Here is a 19,572-nt window from a genome sequence, read left to right as displayed (position 1 = left end):
CCCACGCATGGACAGCTGCCATGCACCCATATCTGTTACTTTTTTGGAGATTATCTCCACATGGTGTATTATCTGGCTTTCCACATTAGCAAGTAACATGAAACACAATCAATATGAAAGAGGCCACAATACAATTAAAGACAAAGATGAGGCATCCATAGCTTGCTGGTACAGAAACCTGAAGGGAATAAGGTATTGTCCTCTAATTATGGAAGCCATAACCAGAGGAATCCTGGTTAGAAATAAAGATAAATCTGATAGTTTCTGAGTTGCTGGAGGTCCCCTCAGGAAAGAAAAAAAAAACTAAACTAAATTTTCAATTAAGATAGTAATTGATAATGGAACTTAAGAAATCAAAATCATAAAAATGGTTATATTTTACAAGTCAATTGGAAAAGAATGCTGGGAAATAGAAGATTCCTTTGAGAGGACCTTAATTACCTTAAAAGACGGTAGCATTTAAGCATTTCATACACTGAGACTTTACAGATCAGGTGTTGAATTTTCAGTTTCTTTCCATTGAGAAAAATAGAGAATACTGATTTGGTAAGAATTTGTTATGCTGAATTTCACGTGCCACTCTCCGAACACGATCTAGATATTTTTGGTCCCGGTAATTCTGGCTCATCAACTGAACGGAAGCTGAATTTATGAAGTATTGGACCAAAACAAAAATAAAACCTCAAACAAAGGTGGTATCTGATAACCCAAATCATAGTAATGTTTTTTTCTGATGAGTTTTTTTTTTATCGATAAGTATTTTCACCCATTCATTTTTATTCCCTTCAGATTTTGCTAATGTGGATTGTAGCATTTCATAGTTTGTTCTTTAAAAGAAGCCCTAAACGCACCTCCTGTGTGTTCGGGTTCCCAGGTGCCTTCACCAGGTAGGGGCTGCTGTAATGACAAAACTCTGCTTTCTGCTGGCCTCAAAGTAGACTCTAGTCTGTGGAATTTGTGAATTCTGTCTCTGACAAGAATAGCATTGCCCCTCTCCTCGTGCTCTGCACTCTCTCTGGCATCAGATCGACCAAGATCCTTCTTTTGGACTACATTTGCAATCTCAGCTACCAGGTCTGACTCTGATTCTGCCTTTTCTGTAGGATTATATTTATGCACATGAACAACATCTTCCCTTTCTCCTAGCAGCTTGGAAAGTAGTGAATAGAAATCACCTGTGGAAAAAAGAGAAGAGAGAAGGGGTGGAGGGTTGATAAGATTGCAAAATTTACAAAATTTTGTGCCTTAAAAATACCATCGCCTGATTCATCATAATAAGTGAGAGAGAAGGTTGTTCTAAGATGTTTAAGCATCAGGGGAAAAAGGATGATTTTCCAGAACAATGAAAAAAATAATAGGCTTCACATTTCATTTTATATACCACCTATGTCGTTCTATTATCTCAGGAGCCAATAACACCAGATAACCTCTATTTGCATATCAGTGGAAACAAAACGATGTGCATGTGATTGCATGGCATGTTTCAGTAAATGGTTTTCACAGTAGAGTCGGGTTGATTTGGAAGTTACAGTTCATCAGATTTCTAAAAATATGATCAACAGCTACATCAGAAAAGAGCTACCTTCAAGGAAAACCCTTTGAAGTTGTCTTTAAAAGCCTATTAAAGTATAATGCACAAGAAATTAAAGGTATATTTTTTCAGCATATGCTATAAAACACAAGAAATGTAACAGATATGCATTTCTTTGGCAAGCAAAACACCCATGTTTTGTTATTATTATTTTGTTAGCAGTGCTACTGTGTGTAGCTCCAGTTGTTCATTTTAGACAAGAAATGAACAAGTTCCAGAAAAATAATTTTGTGAAAAAAGAATACCTCAAATCAGTTTCAAACAAAAAAGATTTTAACAAACTAATATCATTGGAATGGTTCATCACGATGTATTTCATGCCTTTCTGTACTAAAAAGTAAACTTGGATGTGATCATCTGATATCACGAAGACAATATTATTTATAAAACATGAGAGATATAAAATATGACTATGGAAAGTTCACAAAGCATTTTAATCCTTATCATTTACATCTATGGCTTTAAATCCATTTACATCAACTATGTGAATCGGAAACATGTCTATGTTCTTGATAGAAACAAATCTGCTCTTCTAAGCCAAACCCCAAGGTTGAACAAACACTCAGTTCTTTTCCCTCACCCTATTCTAAGGGCTGCTAATGAAATTAGTTATGACCATGGAGTCTTATTGCTTAAGTTTTAATTACATTTACAGCATGATCAGTTAACATTTACAAAATCTTTTTTATGACCAGTAGGAAATGAAAATGATAACCGGTTTTGCTATGATGCATTCCACTAAAGAATATATTATTAAAAAATTGGTGCAAGGGGACATGAAGTCTTTCCAAAATGACGCTAAGAGATCCTGTCATGTTTACAAATAGTCTTGGCTTAATGACTCAAAGCTTTCAATTCTTTCCCATGAAAGCGGCTTATCCCAGGTGAAATCTTCAATCAAAAAATAATTACCAAGTAATAGGGCCAATCTCAGTAAAATGAACAAAGCAAATTACTACTCAACCAAATCTGTTAAGCCACAGTGGCATTTTGCCTCACAGGGAAGAAATTAATTCATTACTGTTAAATTCACCTGCCCTCACACTAAATACAAATAGTTTAATGTGCTGTTGTCCAATGAAACATTTACATGGAAAATAAAACACAAGATTATTTCAGGAATGAGTAAAAACCAGAATTTTAAAACTTGAATCCATGTCATTAGTCTAATATTGATGGAGGAACACAGACTTGCAACTACGCATGGTTCTTCAGGTTTGTCAGTAAAAATCTAAAAGCTGTGATAAAATATCAAATGCACAGCACTCCAGTTCCTTTGAAATTATCATTTACAGTTATCATTGGGTGAGGAAAGTAAACCTTTAGCAATGTATTAGGCTTCGCTGCAAACAGATTGCACTGGCCTTATGAAAATGAAATTTAGGGCTGCATCTCATTTATAGAGATGACATGTGAGAGAGAGAGAGAGAGAGAGACCACTAGATGGCTATCTCTTACACTCTTACGCACAAACTAGAGAGTTTTTCTTTTGCTTCTGGGGTAGTGGAAATATGGAATCCTCAGATGTTAAATATTTTTCTGTGCCAGGTATATCTAACCTTGAGTGCAGTGGATGGAGTAGAAAATTAATGGAGCAAGTTGTGGGGTCTCTACCCCAATCTCATTTCTCAATATTCCTTTCTTTCTCCTCAGTTTATGTTACACACATATTGGACTTCCCCTTCCTTCAATGTCACTCTACAATGTTGTTTCTTCTTCCTGGGACAATTGCTCCCCAGTAACCAACTAGCTCCTAAGCCTTCAGATCCTACTGAGGTGTTACTTATATCCAAGAAGCCTTCCTTGACTATCAAATTAGGGGTCTTAGCTATGTGCACATATGGCCCACAGGTCTTTCACTGTATTGTTACTGCCCGGTGTCTGGGGTATACTGCACACTCTTATTTGAATCCAACCCTGACGCTTAGTAGCTATTTTGTGCCTTAACATTATATAGACAATGACCACTACCTTTAAGAATTCTTTGGTGGATTTAAAGAAGTTAATGTACAAGGCCCAGTTCGGTGTATATCATAAAGGAGGTATCACTAAATTGTAGCTAATTACCAGCAAAAAAGACATAAATTCCAGTTGTAACATGCACATGCATCTGTTTCCATCTATTGTTTACCTAAACTTAAAAAAAAAAATCAGTTCTTATCTCATATACAGGTATTGGGATTTTCCTAACAGAAAAAAAAAAAAAGGTCTCTTTAACTTTACAGCCCTATATTTTCTCAAGTCACTATGGCTGTTGTAGTGATTTGCCTCCTCGCTTTGCCAAAGTAAATTGTATTTGCACTTTCTCTCTTTTTTCTTAAGTCTATTTTTGGAGAAAGAACTATCCCTACTCCAATGTTCTGGATGCCAGCCCTCTCACTACCCTCTGGAGCCTCTCCTATTTGCTTTCTTTTCTTTTCCTAATTCAGCTTCTTTGCCAAAGGCTTGACTCAGGATAAAAGCACACTCAGTCTGCATTTACCTTGAGTGGGTCATGGAAGCAAGGGAGACCCTCCTCTGACACAGTCTATCTTTCAGACTTTTCTGCCTTCCCTTTTCCTTTTACAAGTTCCAACATGGCCTAACAGTGTTTTCTGTGATAATGGAAATACCCTGTTCCTGTGCTGCCCAACATGACGCCACTAGACACGTGGGGCTACTGAGAACTTGTAATGTGGCTAATGTGACTGAGGAGTTTAGTTTTTAATTTTACTTTTAATTAATTTATACCCCAATTTAAATAACCACATGTGGCTAGCGTCTACCATATTGGACCGTGCAAGGCTACTTCATCCTTGCTCACAACATCCTCTCTCCTTCCCAAGCCAAAGGCATCTGATTCCACTTCTTCATTCATCCCTGTATGACTTCCACATGAGTTGCTCAAGAGCTCTTAGTTGCCACAGCCATCTTAACCTATCAGCGGCATGTAGCACTGCTGAAAGTCCCTTCAGAAACTCTCTGCTTATAACATTGTTCTTTCTAGATCTCCTCTACCTGTCACCTTTGCTTTCTCATATTCCTCTGCCCAACATATGAAAATGTTTTCTGAGGTCTGTCCCTGGCATCCTTTCTCTCCGCTGGCTAAGGCCTCTTCCTGCTGAGAAATATCAGCCATTCACAAGGCTTAAGTTGCTGCCTCCAGACAAATGACCCTCATATCTCGAGCTCTCCTAATACCAAATTGATTTATAAAACCACCCTGTGGAAATTTCCACCTAGATGTCTGTTTCATAGGAATTTTGAACTCAACCTGTCCTAAACTGAGCTCTTAATCTCCTCCCCATACTTTATCTTTTTATAGTATCTGTCTTGATGATGAAGCATGTTTTGGGTCCATCAATCCAGAAAACTGGATTCGTCCCTCTCTCACCAGTGAATCAACTGATTCATCAATGCTGATGTGTCAACATCATTTTTTTCCCTCCCTACCACCAGAACTCATTTGGGATTCTTATCATCTGATTGGCGTGCTTAAAGACTCTTCCCCTCCTTCCTCAGAATGGATTTTCATCCCTGCCTTCAACGTCAAAATCTGTCTGTAATGGTATTAAAGCTGTTCTACCTCTGTGGAACTGACTTCTGATTCTTGGTAGCCTGCTTCCCTGGACACTCCTCGCTTATGCCCCACCTTTTTCTCGGCTCTGTCAATCTATATACTTCTCAGGGGTATTCTCTAATTTTATTCTGGCTCCCACTGCTAAGATGACCATATAATTTCTTTCCCAAACTGGGACATATTTGAGAAGAAAAAGGGTAATGGTAAAATTTATACTAGGTATAAAATGGGACAACTCTGGAAAAACTGGGATGTACAGTTACCCTACCTATTGTTGACAGAGATAAGAGGATAAACAAGTACTTTATAAACTGCACATGACAACAGTAATAGCTAAAATTTTTTGTGAGCTTTGCATTACCTAGTTGCTTTGCTGAGTTGCTGTATATGATTTAACACATTTCATCTCTACAAAATACTTACTGTCTTCAGTTGAGATGAGGAAATCAACGGTACAGTACAAACCTGCACATCTGGTAGGAAGTTGAACTGGGATTTGAAGGAGCAACCTGTATTAAGGGCACACCTTCTAACTGATGACTATACTGGATCCAGGCTCCACTTTTTTTTTTTTTTTTCCCTATAGTGGCTAATAAACGCCTGTGAATTTACCTCAGACCTGTCAATCTTACTATATTTGTTTTCCTATTTAAATGAACTGTCTTCTGAGCTTTGTGCCGGGTGTGCTCTTTAACTGAACAAGTTTCTTTTTGTCCTTTGCTGGCCTGCCTTCTCCATATCATAACATAAGATGCTTGTAAACTAGTTAATACCTCCATACCATAGTGATTTGACAAAGCTGGCCTAAAGAATAATGACCGGCTACCTTTGGTGTGAAAAAGTAGGAGGGTTTGCTGTTCTCTTCAATAGTTTTCACTTCCCACTTCTAATATACCTTATGTGTAGTATGATCAAACTCTATAAGATTTTCTTAAAAAAAATGGTACATTTAAACTATCTGAGAAGGGACAAGTGGCAAGGGATAAATGTGATTTTTTATGGAAACATTAAAAATCTCTCATTTCTTACACTTACATTTTCCAGTGATTAGTACTATTCCTATCACAGCAGCTACCCAGTAAATTATTATGGGATGAATAATAATTGTTAAAAATGTCACCCTTTGCCTCTGCATCAGTAGAAATAAAAATATTTCTTTGATGATTTTAGGCTGCAGTGAGTCCATTTATTTTTTTCTCACTCAAACTTTGATTCTTATAGAATGCACAAATGTTCTAGTTCTTTTATGTAATTTGGCTGAGTGGGTCTGGATTTGGAAAACATAACTGTGCTAGCAGCTAATGTGCCAGGAAAAAGTACACAGCATAGTAGAAGAAAATCTAAAACACTACCAATTAAACTCCCAATGTGTTAAGTTGTATGCTTGCATTAACTACTTCATGACTCAGTGGGCCTTTTTTCTTTAGTAGGGACCATTCACATTCCCTGCCATCAACATGAAAACTTTTCTGGCTTACCTTCAGGAATATAGTGAGATCAAAATGAAATAGAAACATACATTGAAAAATTGCCCCATCAGTTTTTTTTTTTTAAATAAAATGCTTTAAAATTATTGGAAAAAAAATAAGTATCTCTACTTTTAGACAGTGTAAAAAATCTTTAAGAATATATTTTTTTAAAGTTTATTTATTTATTTTTGAGAAAGAATCCCAAGCAGGCTCCAAAGTGCTGTTGGCACAAAGCCCAACATGGGACTTGATCTCTTGACGTGAGATCATGACGTGAGTGGAAACCGAGAGTCAGCCACTTAACCAAGTGAGCCACCCAGGCGCTCCTAGACAGCAAAAAATCTTAATTGTGGAAGCATTTAAAAAAATAATCAGAAACATTGTGGTAATCTTCAGACTATGAAGTCCTATTTCCCATACATACCACTAGTCCTTTATTACCCAAACCAAACAACTCTCATTATTGCTCTGTCATTTCTATGGTACATGGAAAGTAAATAGGATGTTCATCAGCGTTTAACCCCTGATAAAATATGCCAAGTAACTAAGCTAGTGAGACTGCAATGTGCAACGTAACTGATTAACGACAGAAATATGAGGAATGGAGAAATAAAAGCATTTCTTTTCAGATTTTAACATTTTTGGTTTGTAACTCAGTCATAGTTGATTTTCCTTTCTGGTTAGTTGATTTGGTTTATTAAGCACTTACTTAACACTAACATTTATCCTACTAGCCTTAGAGAAATAAAGCATGATCATGATGACCAGCTCAAGGATCTCAAAAGAAGTGAACTTTATTATTTTTTCCTCCTACTGAATTGAACAATCAGAAATGAGCTTCTCCCTGCACCTTTTCCTAAGAAAATGAGACAAATATAAAAAAGGAGAAGTTAGCAGATGATGGCTTTTGCAACTACCATGCACACAGATCTATATCAGAAAGCACAACTGTGTGATAAATGATCATTCTCATCTGCCTATTCTGCTATTAGGAAACCAATTCAAACAGCATCCACTCAGCTTCCCAGAGCCTTGGGGGGTATTTAGAATTGCGTTTGATAGATGAGTTCAATATGTAAAGACTTGTGAGCTGCTCATAAATCATAACAAACCGATAAATTTTTAGCAAATGGGAATACAAACAAGAATTGTAACTTCTTTCAAACAGCAAAGTGGCACTGAGGGCGCTTAGAATTAGCCAAGAAGATGCTACTAAAACCATTTGGACTTTATTAGGGGATGAATGAAGTATTCTATTTTGAATAAAGCAAAGAAATACAAATTGTGTGATTAAGCCCGGACTTTGCTCCACTCCTCTATAAATGGTTTACCAACTGTCACTTTAACAAGCTTTTGCAGTAGACTATTGTCTTTTAAAGTTGAAACCTTGTTCCCTTGATTCTGCTTATTTGATAAAACATGCCAATGGTAATTCATTTTTGTTAGCATAAAACCAGGGTGAAATTATTCTGTTTCACAGAAGGTGTCTGAAGACCTTTAACTATCTGGGGTCATGGAGTGTTTTCCCTCTACAAATTGTATTTTTGTCATATTCTCCCTGCCTTGGGAATATAGTCACTCATGCTGACCTTTGAGTAGAAAGATTGATTATATGAGGGCACAAAGACTACAATGAGAAGAGTTTGGAGAAAACCGAGTGAAACATGTTAAAAGGCCCTTTCTGCAGCAAAAGCAATGCTGTCTAGAGCATAATGTATAATAACAAGGACAACTGGCGTTGTAGATTTTGACTTTCAATTCTGCCATGATTTTTTTTTACGACATCAAATCTTCACAATACAACTAACACTGAATTTCAATGTTCAGAATTTCATTGCAGAAGGCAGAATTCAATGTAGAATTTCAATACTGCACCTTATACTTTGAATTATAAAGGAGAGAAACACTCAAAATCAGCACTCCTAATAGTAGTTGCATTGATGCTTGCTTGAAGCTGGTAAGCTTCCTTGTTTCAGCCCAAGCTCCTCACCCAAACAATGCTGAAAGAAAGCTCAGGTTGTACCACAGGCATAGCGAACGTATATGAGAAGTCATACGCATAAGAAATATAGAGAAATTACAAAACACACTTTACTTTCCTAAAAGTGCCGACCATAAGATATAAGTAAAGGATATGTTCATGTGTCTGCTCTGGGAAACCTCAACACCACCCTTTCATTCTGAAGTCTCCTGGGATTCATTTTCTCTGCTCAGAATCAATGTCTAATTGAGTCGTACTGTTTAGCTGACTGTACTTATTACAGATATAGGTGATTCCTCACTTACAGTGTTTTCAAAGGATAGTAACATTTCAGTTCATTTTGAATACCTATTAGTGTTTTTTCTGCTTGGAGGCAGACATAATCAACTCATTAACAGATTAGCTCACCTACAGGCAAACAGGCTATTTTTAAAGCAGTATAGATAGGAATATACACATATTATGCAGGCATTAAAATCATGCTTGCCAGTAATTTCTGTAGTTGGAAGAAATATTCAAGATATAATATTTTAAAAAAAGGATACAAAACTGTGCATATATGATCTAAACATTATTAAAATAATGTATATATAATATATATTTCACACAAAGATGTCCATATACATCCATATTTCTGGGGATAATGGATGATTTTTATTTGATTCTTTATAATTTTCCTTAAATTCCATATCTTTTTAAATGAATATTATTTAACAACTCAGTCAAATAAACATTATGTTTTAACCGCCCCCACCGCCCTCCCACAGACTTAATTAAAGCTTCACTAAAATGTGTCTCATTGTTGTACGATCCAGGACAACCTGATAGGTAAAGCTGTCATACAATGAGGCTCTTCTGATGTCTTCATAATTACATCTTTTGAGATAAGGTCTGAGATACATTTGCCTTACACCAAATTTTGTTCTACAGGAAGCAAATATATACAAGGATACTGCAGAAGGTAAGCGTGTTTGTAAGCATAGGCTGGGCAGTACTACATAGATTCATAGATCTGAGCCGTCTCTTTCAAACTCTAGTAAAATTTCCAATCAAGGTTAATATCCTGACAAAAATTAATAGCTAGCAATTTCAGTGATTCGAATTTCAAAAACACCCCACTTCTATTCCTTCTGGAGAAACAGAGTATCAGATAAATAATGTGACAGAGCTACATTTTTTTTTCAGCCTATAGCATATAAATACTTTTCTCTCTCTCTTTTTTTACTACCTTAATAAAAGTCATCCCTTCTTTCCAATGGAGCATTTATTATATATCTTGACCTTTATCTTCCTGTATGCTTTCCAATGTATTAAGATAGGAAGTAAAAATAATATTGTTTGTATTCTCCAGGAAGAACTATCTCTATTATTTAGCTACTGATGGGTAGAGAACTTGTCTTTCTGACATTTGGGGTCTTTTCTTTCCTGCTCCACAAGTGTTCTATTTCCACTGGGGATCTGACATCCTCTGTGTGACCAACATAGATGCTGTCTGTTAACTTGTGGCTGGCACAACTGAAATGCTTCATGGCTTTTATTTATTAGGGATTTAAAATATTAAAAGAATCAGTACAACCTGGAGGAGTACCTGAACATAAATTGTTTTGTCCAGAGCACCAAAATAAGGCAGGAGGTTGAGTTGGAGGGTTTACTTTAAAATCAGCAGATATGGCATAATTTATCTGAATAATTAGAGCCCTGATCAATCTATCAACTCAGGGAATGAATACAAATACACATTTTGTGCAAATCAACATCTTTCAGAAGAATGGGGTACTTACTCTTTTAGTAATGAGTAGATTTGCCATGTGTAGTGCAAGGAGACAGATTGACCTCATTAGTGAATCAACTGGACTATGTGTATAAATATGCATTTGGCATACATTTATATTCTCTAAGTTACAGGCTGGTGGTCCCCAAAGGCCCGTAGAATAATATATAGGCTACAATGGACATTGAATGGTTTTTGGTTAGGTATCTGTCTTCAAATAACCTGGGAGGTGACATTTTTATGGACCCACTAATGTCAACATGTGAATGCCATAGCCCATTTTCGGTAGTATGAAAATTCAGTCAGAAGAATATTTTTTCTTCTCAAGTGAAATAACTTTACAGCACTTTTATTCGTAAGTAGAATAAAGCACTAACTATAAGAAAATAATTTCTTCTGTGTCCGTGGAATTCTTCTCTGGAATCAGTAAGTCTTTGGATATATTTAAACTTCTTAATATTATATGTATGCTATCAGATATGAAAGGGTAAATGACTGGCAAAACATGAAAGTGTTTTAAAGAATTTGGTTTTTCGGCATAAGTGATAGACCCGTCCTAAATCTTATCTGAAAAGAAGAGGTTAAACTTGACATTTAAGGTTCTTCACCTAGTGAAACTTTTGGGTTTCTAACCTTTCAGAAGTTTCAGTGTCTCCCTTGATTAACTCAACAAACTTGAAAAGGAAAACACAGCCCAGCCTAAGTTTCCATAGAAACTTACCTTTTTATTAGACACATCTACTAAATGATGGTCTCATTCCATACTGTATCACGTATGTTACTATTTGGAAGAGTATGCTAAGATGACTCAAGTTATTTCAAAGACATATATTTCAAACAGTATGTCCAATATCAAAATTGAAATGATTCATTTTAAGTCTGATCAAATTTCAGTACAATTATAGCAAACACTATTACTACTACTACCATATTTAGGTTATAATTACTAACTTCCTTACAATTATACACAAAGGATTGATAAATTTAGATAATTTAAATCATACTCAATAGTTTAGTATGAGCCATTTAGTATAACATCATCTCCCTTTTTTTTGACTCAACAGAAAAGTACCAACAACTTTGAGCTAAAGTTCTATTTTATTTTTCCCAAAGGCCATTTTGTTGGAATGAGATGCTATGGAACATACTCTATATAACTGAAAAACATTTCTATTACGGTTTACCTTATTTCCCTTTCAGAGTGCATGTTTCCCTTTAAAAAGTCTGTATTCTTTAATTTTGCAAATACTCTTAATGCAACAGTGTTATCTTTGTCCTAGACCTCCTAGGATACATTGTGAAGAATTCCAATAGTGGTATACAATATCCAAAGAGTGAGAAATTTCTGTCTGTTGCCAATAGAAAATATCTATTTCCTGTACACTTTATGTTGTCCTAAGAAGTATGTTTGCATTAACATTAATGTTTTAAAATATATCCTATCTAGGCCAAAAAGACTTGATAAGATAACATACTCCAACACATAACACAAAGTATCATCTTTGAAACAACTAGTAAGAAAAAATTGAGGAAAATATTTTTCAGTGCCAAGATATGCAGTGTATGACATGCAAGGACCAGGTATTACAGCTTCAAATAAATGGATCAGAGGAAGAAGGATGCTCTCCTGATTCATCAGATGGCAATTTAATATAAAACTATAAATGCCTAAGTTGGTAATCCCACCTACCTTACTGAAGGCAGAGAAGACTTAAGAGAGGCCAGATGCAAGTTTAAGTCCTAATTTATTTCAAATACAGTCAATGAACATACCATACAAAATACACAAGATTTTAAGTGGTAAAGTCCTTTCAAGTTTAAAATGCTGCCCAATGAATGTTTCTAACAATTATATTTGCGCTATATATAAAAGATACAATATTAAGTAAACCAAAACAAAGAAATATCTGACAGGTCCAAATTATTACATCAAGGAATTTTACTTTCAAAGCTAAAGTACAACAATTGACCATTTTCTCATGAATTATATATTATATAAACACAGCAATACACAGGGATCGAGGCTGGTAAGACCTAAAATATCTTAGTAACTTTAAGATTTGGTTGCCCAATTGGAATATGAACACTTTTATAGGCCAAGTTATAAAACTATGCATACATACCCTGTTCTAACACTTCTTCTCCTTTTGGCTGCTGTTGTAAGGAAGTCTTATCTTTGTTCTCTGGTTCTGTAAGGGATCAAAAAAACTGAGCATAAATTTGTGGGATATATCATATACTTTAAATAGCTTATTGGAAATATGCCGTCAACATAAAAGTATTTCAGGGTCTTATGTTTCATAAAAACAATAGCATTAAGAATTTAATTCGCAAAAATCTCCAGTGTAACCACCAATCAAGAAGAAGATTTCTGACTTAATAATTAAATCAACTACCCTTTCAGTAATACATACATGATACCAAACTAAAAATGCATTAATAAAACTGCTTGTAATTTTAAAAACTGAACTTACTGAAATTTTAAGGATATTTTAAGAACATTTTAAGGCACATTCTATAAATATATTAAGATCTTAATAAGTGACCTAATTGCTATGTAAACTTCATTCATAAAATTTCTAATAGGAAGACATAAGAAGGTGCTCTGGCACTTTAAGATTGAACTTGTAAAACTCAATGAAGTCTCAGCATACTTCATCCAATAAAACAGGGTGTGGGTTTTGCAATTTTCAACTAACAAAATGACAATCAGTATGATCATTTTGCAGAGGAAGAGCAAGTTCATCAACAATTCTGAGAATGAGACCAAAAAGGCCAAGATTAGAAATGCCTCATAAATCACAAACTCTTCTTTGCTTGAGGAGGCCCATTAAAATAGATAATTTAGGGTATGGTTGGAGACAATCACCATTTTCATTGGCAAACTGAAGCACTCTTGAGAACATGGTGTATAAATTCATAAATTACATAAATCATTACTTGCTATGGAAGGAATCAAATGGGGAAACTAGAAAACATGAATTGAATGAAAAAAGAGGTACATTTCTGGATTTGGCCCCCAAGTTAATCTGTGTTATCACCAGTTGAGATTTTTCACTTTAACTGTTTTGATGGGGACATGTCAGGAGGAAAAACAGGTTACAAAAGAAGGGAAAGTGGGAATTGGATTGTGTGTACAGGTGATTGTGACAGGAGGAGGGTGATTTTAAATATTAATCATACAGTCAAGTGTGATATGCAAGAAAATATAAAATACGAAATCATATTGTACTGTAAATTAATACCCATTTTACCTTTGTGATGTCCATGCATCATAACCATATCAGACTGCACAGGAATTGGAATACTGGCCTCCGGTGGTATGGTTCTGAACACATCTGGAGCTACATTCTGCGTGCAGGTCATGAAAGAGACTGCATGCCTAGCTTCCATGTAATACATAATGTATAAGTTGCACATTTCATCACTAGATGTGCCACTGCAAGCAAAAAAAAAAGACATAACAAATCAGCCATTCACATAAAACACATTCTTAATGCAAGAAAAACACAACCAGTAAATCTGCCAGCAATAGGTTCAGAGGTGGAAATATTGTGCACTTATTTTATAGCTTTCATTAAAGCCCATCACAGTTTTCAGTATCTAAAGCACAGTGTCAAAGGCCTATTTCCACTTCATAATGGAGTATCCATTCGCACTCACTCCATGCAGTACCAAGTACGGCAGATGGAAATGGCATTTAAGCAGCCATTCTTTCCTCTTTTAAGTCCTTTTATTCTTTAGCCCTTCTTCCATTTGCTAAAACTCAGAGATTGGGCAAAGTACTTTTCTGACAGAAAAATCTTAATTATTCATTTAATAACGGTAAAATTCAGGACACTTTAACAGGAATGTCATATATTATTTACAAGTCTTCAAAAATGCCTTCTTCCATTTAACCCCGAGAGTCTAGGATCTCGCTTTGGGTAACTGCCTTCTTCCTCATGGTCACGTGAATGGAGAGTCATGTACTGACCCTAAGACATCATAAATGTATCCCTGAAACCTGAACTGGCACCTTGGCTTCTACACCAGGGAAGAAAAGGGAGCCTCAGGAGTGATACAAAATGAAAGCAATCCTAAGCTCTTCTAAAGACTCAGACCTCCATGGGGCAGCACTGAACAAGTGAAAGACTCAATATTAAAAATAGATTTTAAAACAGTGCGATGATGGGAGTGTGGGTGGCTCAGTCAGTTAAGTGTCCGATTCTTGGTTTTGGCTCAGGTCATGATTTCACAGTTTGTGAGGTTGAGCCTCATGTTGGGCTCTTTGCTGACAGTATGGAGCGTGCTTGGGATTCTCTCTCTCTGCTTGTCTCTCTGACCCTTCCCTGCTTACACATGCTCGTGCACGCTCTCTCTCTCTCTCTCAAAATAAATAAATAAACTTAAGTAAATAAAATAAAACAGTGGGATAGACATTTCCAAGATAAAAGTTCCAAATAATATAAGTTATGCCTAGTAGTTTAAAACATGTTTTCTTCTTTCTCAATTCATGTGGGTTATCATGTATTTCATTCTCTGCATTACTATTAGGAGGGAATAATTTTGGTACACCATCGTGAGACTTTCATTTCCAAGGTAGTTTGCGCAGATGAATGTTTCCTTTTTGGTGTTCTGACAATTTTTAGCAAGCCTCTGCTAATAAAAAACAAGCTATGAAGTGGACTATTTGCTCTACAAAAATACGTCAGTGGTGATTTTTCCAGCAATGTCATGTGGCACTCTCTTCCTCTCCATAGCAACAGAATGACATCAGCAAGGGAAGGAAAATTTTTTTTTTTCAAAACAGGGATGTAGTTTCTGTAAGGTCTGAAAATGTAGAGCCCCTGAGAGACCAGAGGAATGAATCCCTGCCATGGGAAGCACTTTTCATGCTTTAAAAGTCATTTGGCTTCTCATTCTCTGAATCTGATACCTGTCAGTGTAATTGCTTCTCCCGTGAAATATAAGCAAATGGGGAGGTGCAATCCCAAACAAACACCTGTTCACTACACAGGTCTTCATGTGTCAAAACACCATTCCTAAGAATTCCATTTTAACATTGCTGGAGTTGGTCAGAAAACTATGCGCTATAAAAGAAATGGCTGGTGTCAACGTAATAAAACCAGAACCTCTCACCATATTATCTACCCTTCCCCTGTTTAAAAGGAAGTAAAATATATAGATCAAGGGACAGAGATGAGGGAGAAGAAATTCAGGATGTGGCTCTAGTTTAGGAGACCTTGAATCATCATGCAGAGAGGGAAAGCAAAATAATCATGTATGCTTCTCCAATTAGTGAAAGTAAAATATTAATAAATTTATATAGTAATAAATGAAACTTGGAACCAATCCATGGACAGATCCTCCCATATTTTACCTGTACGGGAACATCATGCCCATGTTCATCTCTAAACACATGCCTGTGAGATAGCATAATCCGCTCACCAATATAGTTTTTTTAAGACACCGATTTTATGATACAATATTGAGCTGGTCAAGTAACTTAAGAATCTTTGCTGTCATACAGAAAATTTCATTAAAGAGCTGAAGAGAAAGAAAAGAGTCATACTTTATTCCTTTCCATCCATAACTGAACTTGTAGTTGAGGTAACTCTGAGTTCGTATCTGACAGGGAAACTATCACTTCTTAAATGGGTTAGGACTCAAGACACCCTTAAAATCAGCAAACTGATTTGCTTATTTTATTCCACATCCTTCTTTCTTCCACTCAACAGTAACAAAAAAATATGATGTTAAATCAAACTGCTTTTGGTTAAACATCAACTCTTGATTCTGGCTCAGGTCATGATCTCCAGGTTTGTAAAATCGAGCCCCGTGTCGGCTCTGTGCTACAGCACGGAGCCTGCTTGGGATTCTCTCTCTCCCTCTTTCTGCCCCTCCCCTGCTCACATGCAAATGAGTGTGCATGCTCCCCCCCAAAAAAATAAATAAATAAACTTAAAAAAAAAACAAACTGCTTTCTGTATTCCTAAGGGAGAATTCTGACACATCTACCCTTATTTTCCATAAAGAACAACACGGGCAATTCAACTCTGTCAACCTAATGACTATTAACATGAGAAAGTATGTTGGGAGGCTGTGTTCACACGTAGGCCCTGGCTCTGTTGAATAGCCCTTTATGCATTTCCTAATGCCAATGTGATTCCCTGAACAATGCCTCCTAGTACCAGCTGTATTCCAAAATTACAGTGGTGCAGGTCTTTCATCAAGGAAAATAAAGTGCTTATGTGATTACTACTTTTTGTATCAGCTAGCTCTCAATCTGACAAAGTGTGATGAACCTGAAAATAGTTAAGCCCTCAATAAATATTTGTTGAAGGAAAGAAGAATGAATACTCTATTTTAATAAATGTTTACAACTTGTTATGGCATAACCAGTTACGCCTAATATATCATACTGCTGAGTCAGGTTAATTTTATGAACTTGGTCTAAGGCATTCCAGAAGAATATTTATAGCTATCTATTTATCTATCTACCTATTTATCATCTATGTTCTATGAAGGTTTTAGTAAAATATATTATTTCATATAAACATATGTAATAGAGGTTTAAGAAAGTACAAAATATTCTCAAATGTCCCATTTTAAAGAAACCCAAATCTTGTTGTACAATGTGACTCTGATACTCCTTCCATTGATCATGCCCTCAGCCCTAATCCCATTAAAAAAAAAGAATGATGGGAAATACTAATTTTGGAAAGAAATATGAACACTTTACAGAACTTAATTTTCATGGGGCGCCTGGGTGGCTCAGTCGGTTAAGCGTCCGACTTCGGCTCAGGTCCCAATCTCACAGTCTGTGAGTTCGAGCCCCGTGTCGGGCTCTGTGCTGACAGCTCAGAGCCTGGAGCCTGTTTCAGATTCTGTGTCTCCCTCTCTCTCTGACCCTCCCCCGTTCATGCTCTGTCTCTCTCTGTCTCAAAAATAAATAAACGGGGGCGCCTGGGTGGTTCAGTCGGTTAAGTGTCCGACTTCAGCTCAGGTCACGATCTCGCGGTCCGTGGGTTCGAGCCCCGCGTCGGGCTCTGGGCTGATGGCTCAGAGCCTGGAGCCTGCTTCTGATTCTGTGTCTCCCTCTCTCTCTGTCCCTCCCCCGTTCATGCTCTGTCTCTCTCTGTCTCAAAAATAAATAAAACGTTAAAAAAAATTTTTTTTAATAAATAAATGTTAAAAAAAACTTTCAAAACTTTGAATTGTTTCTAAGGGGTTTCATGGTGCTTTTAAACTTATACATTAAGGAGTTATTGATCATATACCTTTATCTTTGCATATAATATACTTTAAAATGTTGATTAAAGTACTGTATTTGATATCTATGAATATCCATCAGACATTCTCATATGTACATGAAATAACTGGTTCCAAATGAAAAATACGACCAAGAAAAATGACCAAATAGGTAAATATTATCTACCAATTCTCAAGAGTTAATTTCAAAATTTAGCATATAAACTTTCTGGGAAATTAACTGACTTAATTAGCTTAATTAACTGACTTAATAAAATTCTTTTTTGGTTTGTTTAAACTTGACTAAATATTAGAAATGAATTTAGAGAAGTCTCATATTGAATATAAAATATGTACTGCAGTCAGCCACAAAATACTGCTTTTAGGGGCGCCTGGGTGGCGCAGTCGGTTAAGCGTCCGACTTCAGCCAGGTCACGATCTCGCGGTCCGTGAGTTCGAGCCCCGCGTCGGGCTCTGGGCTGATGGCTCAGAGCCTGGAGCCTGTTTCCGATTCTGTGTCTCCCTCTCCCTCTGCCCCTCCCCCGTTCATGCTCTGTCTCTCTCTGTCCCAAAAATAAATAAACGTTGAAAAAAAAAAAAATTAAAAAAAAAAAATACTGCTTTTACATAAATTAGGTAGTACTATGTTGCCAGTATATACATAGGTGCAACTTTGTCTAAGACATATTCATATTTACTATTTAAAAAGAAATTTAATATATCTAGGTTAAAAAAATATTACCATTAAGTAAATTAATACGTCTTATTTTAAATCCATCTATTTTTTTAAGCTTATTTATTCATTTTGAGAGACACAGAGAAAGCAAGCCAGGGAGGGGCAGAGAGAGAATCGCAAACAGGCTGTGCACTGTCAGCGCAGAGCCCGATGCGGGGTGTGAACCCACAAAATGCGAGATCATGACCTGAGCCAAAACCAAGAGTCAGATGCTCAGCCGACTAAGCCACCCAGATGCCCCCAAATCCCCTTGTTTTTTTGAAAATGTTTATTTATTTTAAGAGAGAGAAAGAGAAAGCACGGAGGGGCAGAGAGAGGGAGAGAGAGAATCCCAAGCAGGCTCCATGCCATAAGCAAAAAGCCTGACACGGGGCTTGATCCTAGGAACCGTGAGGTCATGACCTGAGCTGAAATCGAGTCGGACGCTTAACTGACTGAGTCACCCAGGCACACCCCCCCCAAATCCACCATTTTTTAATGGTTGTATTTTCTGTTGAGTCCCTGCTATGAAAATATCAGTCCCTATTTTTAAAAAGTGCTTTTTATTAGTTAACTATCATTGTTCCACTCAGGCAAAATTTCCTCCAGTCCTAAGATTTTTAGCTTACTACAAACTTAAGCTCAGATTGGGTGGAAGAATACTCAGCTGAAAATCCTGGTAGGTCACTGATAGAATTTCCCTGTAAAACCTAATTTCCAGGTGGCTGCAGAAGAAGAAAGTTAAACATTTGATGCAGGTGGTTCTTCCAGGACATGGAGGGACATCTCCTAGCCCCATATGACCTGTGGATAAGTGGGCTTGCATCTGAGTAGGCTTCCTGCTCATGGCTCACACCTGTGCCCAGAGGGAGTGCATGTTCATGTATGTGGGTTGGGAGTTAGGCAGGAAGGGAGAAAAGAGAGAGGAACTTTACAGAGTATCATTTAACAGACTCATAAAATACTGGTTTTCTTTTTTTACTGTTTACATTCTCAACTGTAATTCTATACTACCCTATGGAAGTAGTATCCATTATTTTACAAAATGAATGCATTGATGCTATAACCTTTCTAAAACTAAAATGCATATTAGTGCTATAGGAATACCATGTGTTGTTATGAGAATTATTATTCATATTCAAATTTTATTCAAGCCTGTCTTATTAGGTTATCATTTCACTGGGAAAAATTGCTTTCTTAATATAAATTAAATATTCCGAATATGGGCTCATCCCATAACTTAATTTCCTGTA

The 19,572-nt window shown here is 36.4% G+C and overlaps 1 protein-coding gene across 1 annotated transcript in view; it reads right to left on the bottom strand.

The window, feature by feature from the left end:
* PAM (peptidylglycine alpha-amidating monooxygenase) overlaps window positions 1-19,572 on the bottom strand; it is a 232,832-nt gene that overhangs the window by 42,081 nt on the left and 171,179 nt on the right. Inside the window, 3 exon segments of the mRNA XM_030325845.1 lie at window positions 852-1,175; window positions 12,495-12,560; window positions 13,626-13,810. Of these exon segments, the coding sequence (XP_030181705.1) occupies window positions 852-1,175; window positions 12,495-12,560; window positions 13,626-13,810 (575 nt within the window).

The sequence above is a fragment of the Lynx canadensis genome, chromosome A1, assembly GCF_007474595.2.
Source record: "Lynx canadensis isolate LIC74 chromosome A1, mLynCan4.pri.v2, whole genome shotgun sequence".
NCBI lineage: Eukaryota > Metazoa > Chordata > Mammalia > Carnivora > Felidae > Lynx > Lynx canadensis.
The sequence above is the reverse complement of the archived record's forward strand: the minus strand, read 5'-3'. Positions and strand labels throughout refer to the sequence as shown.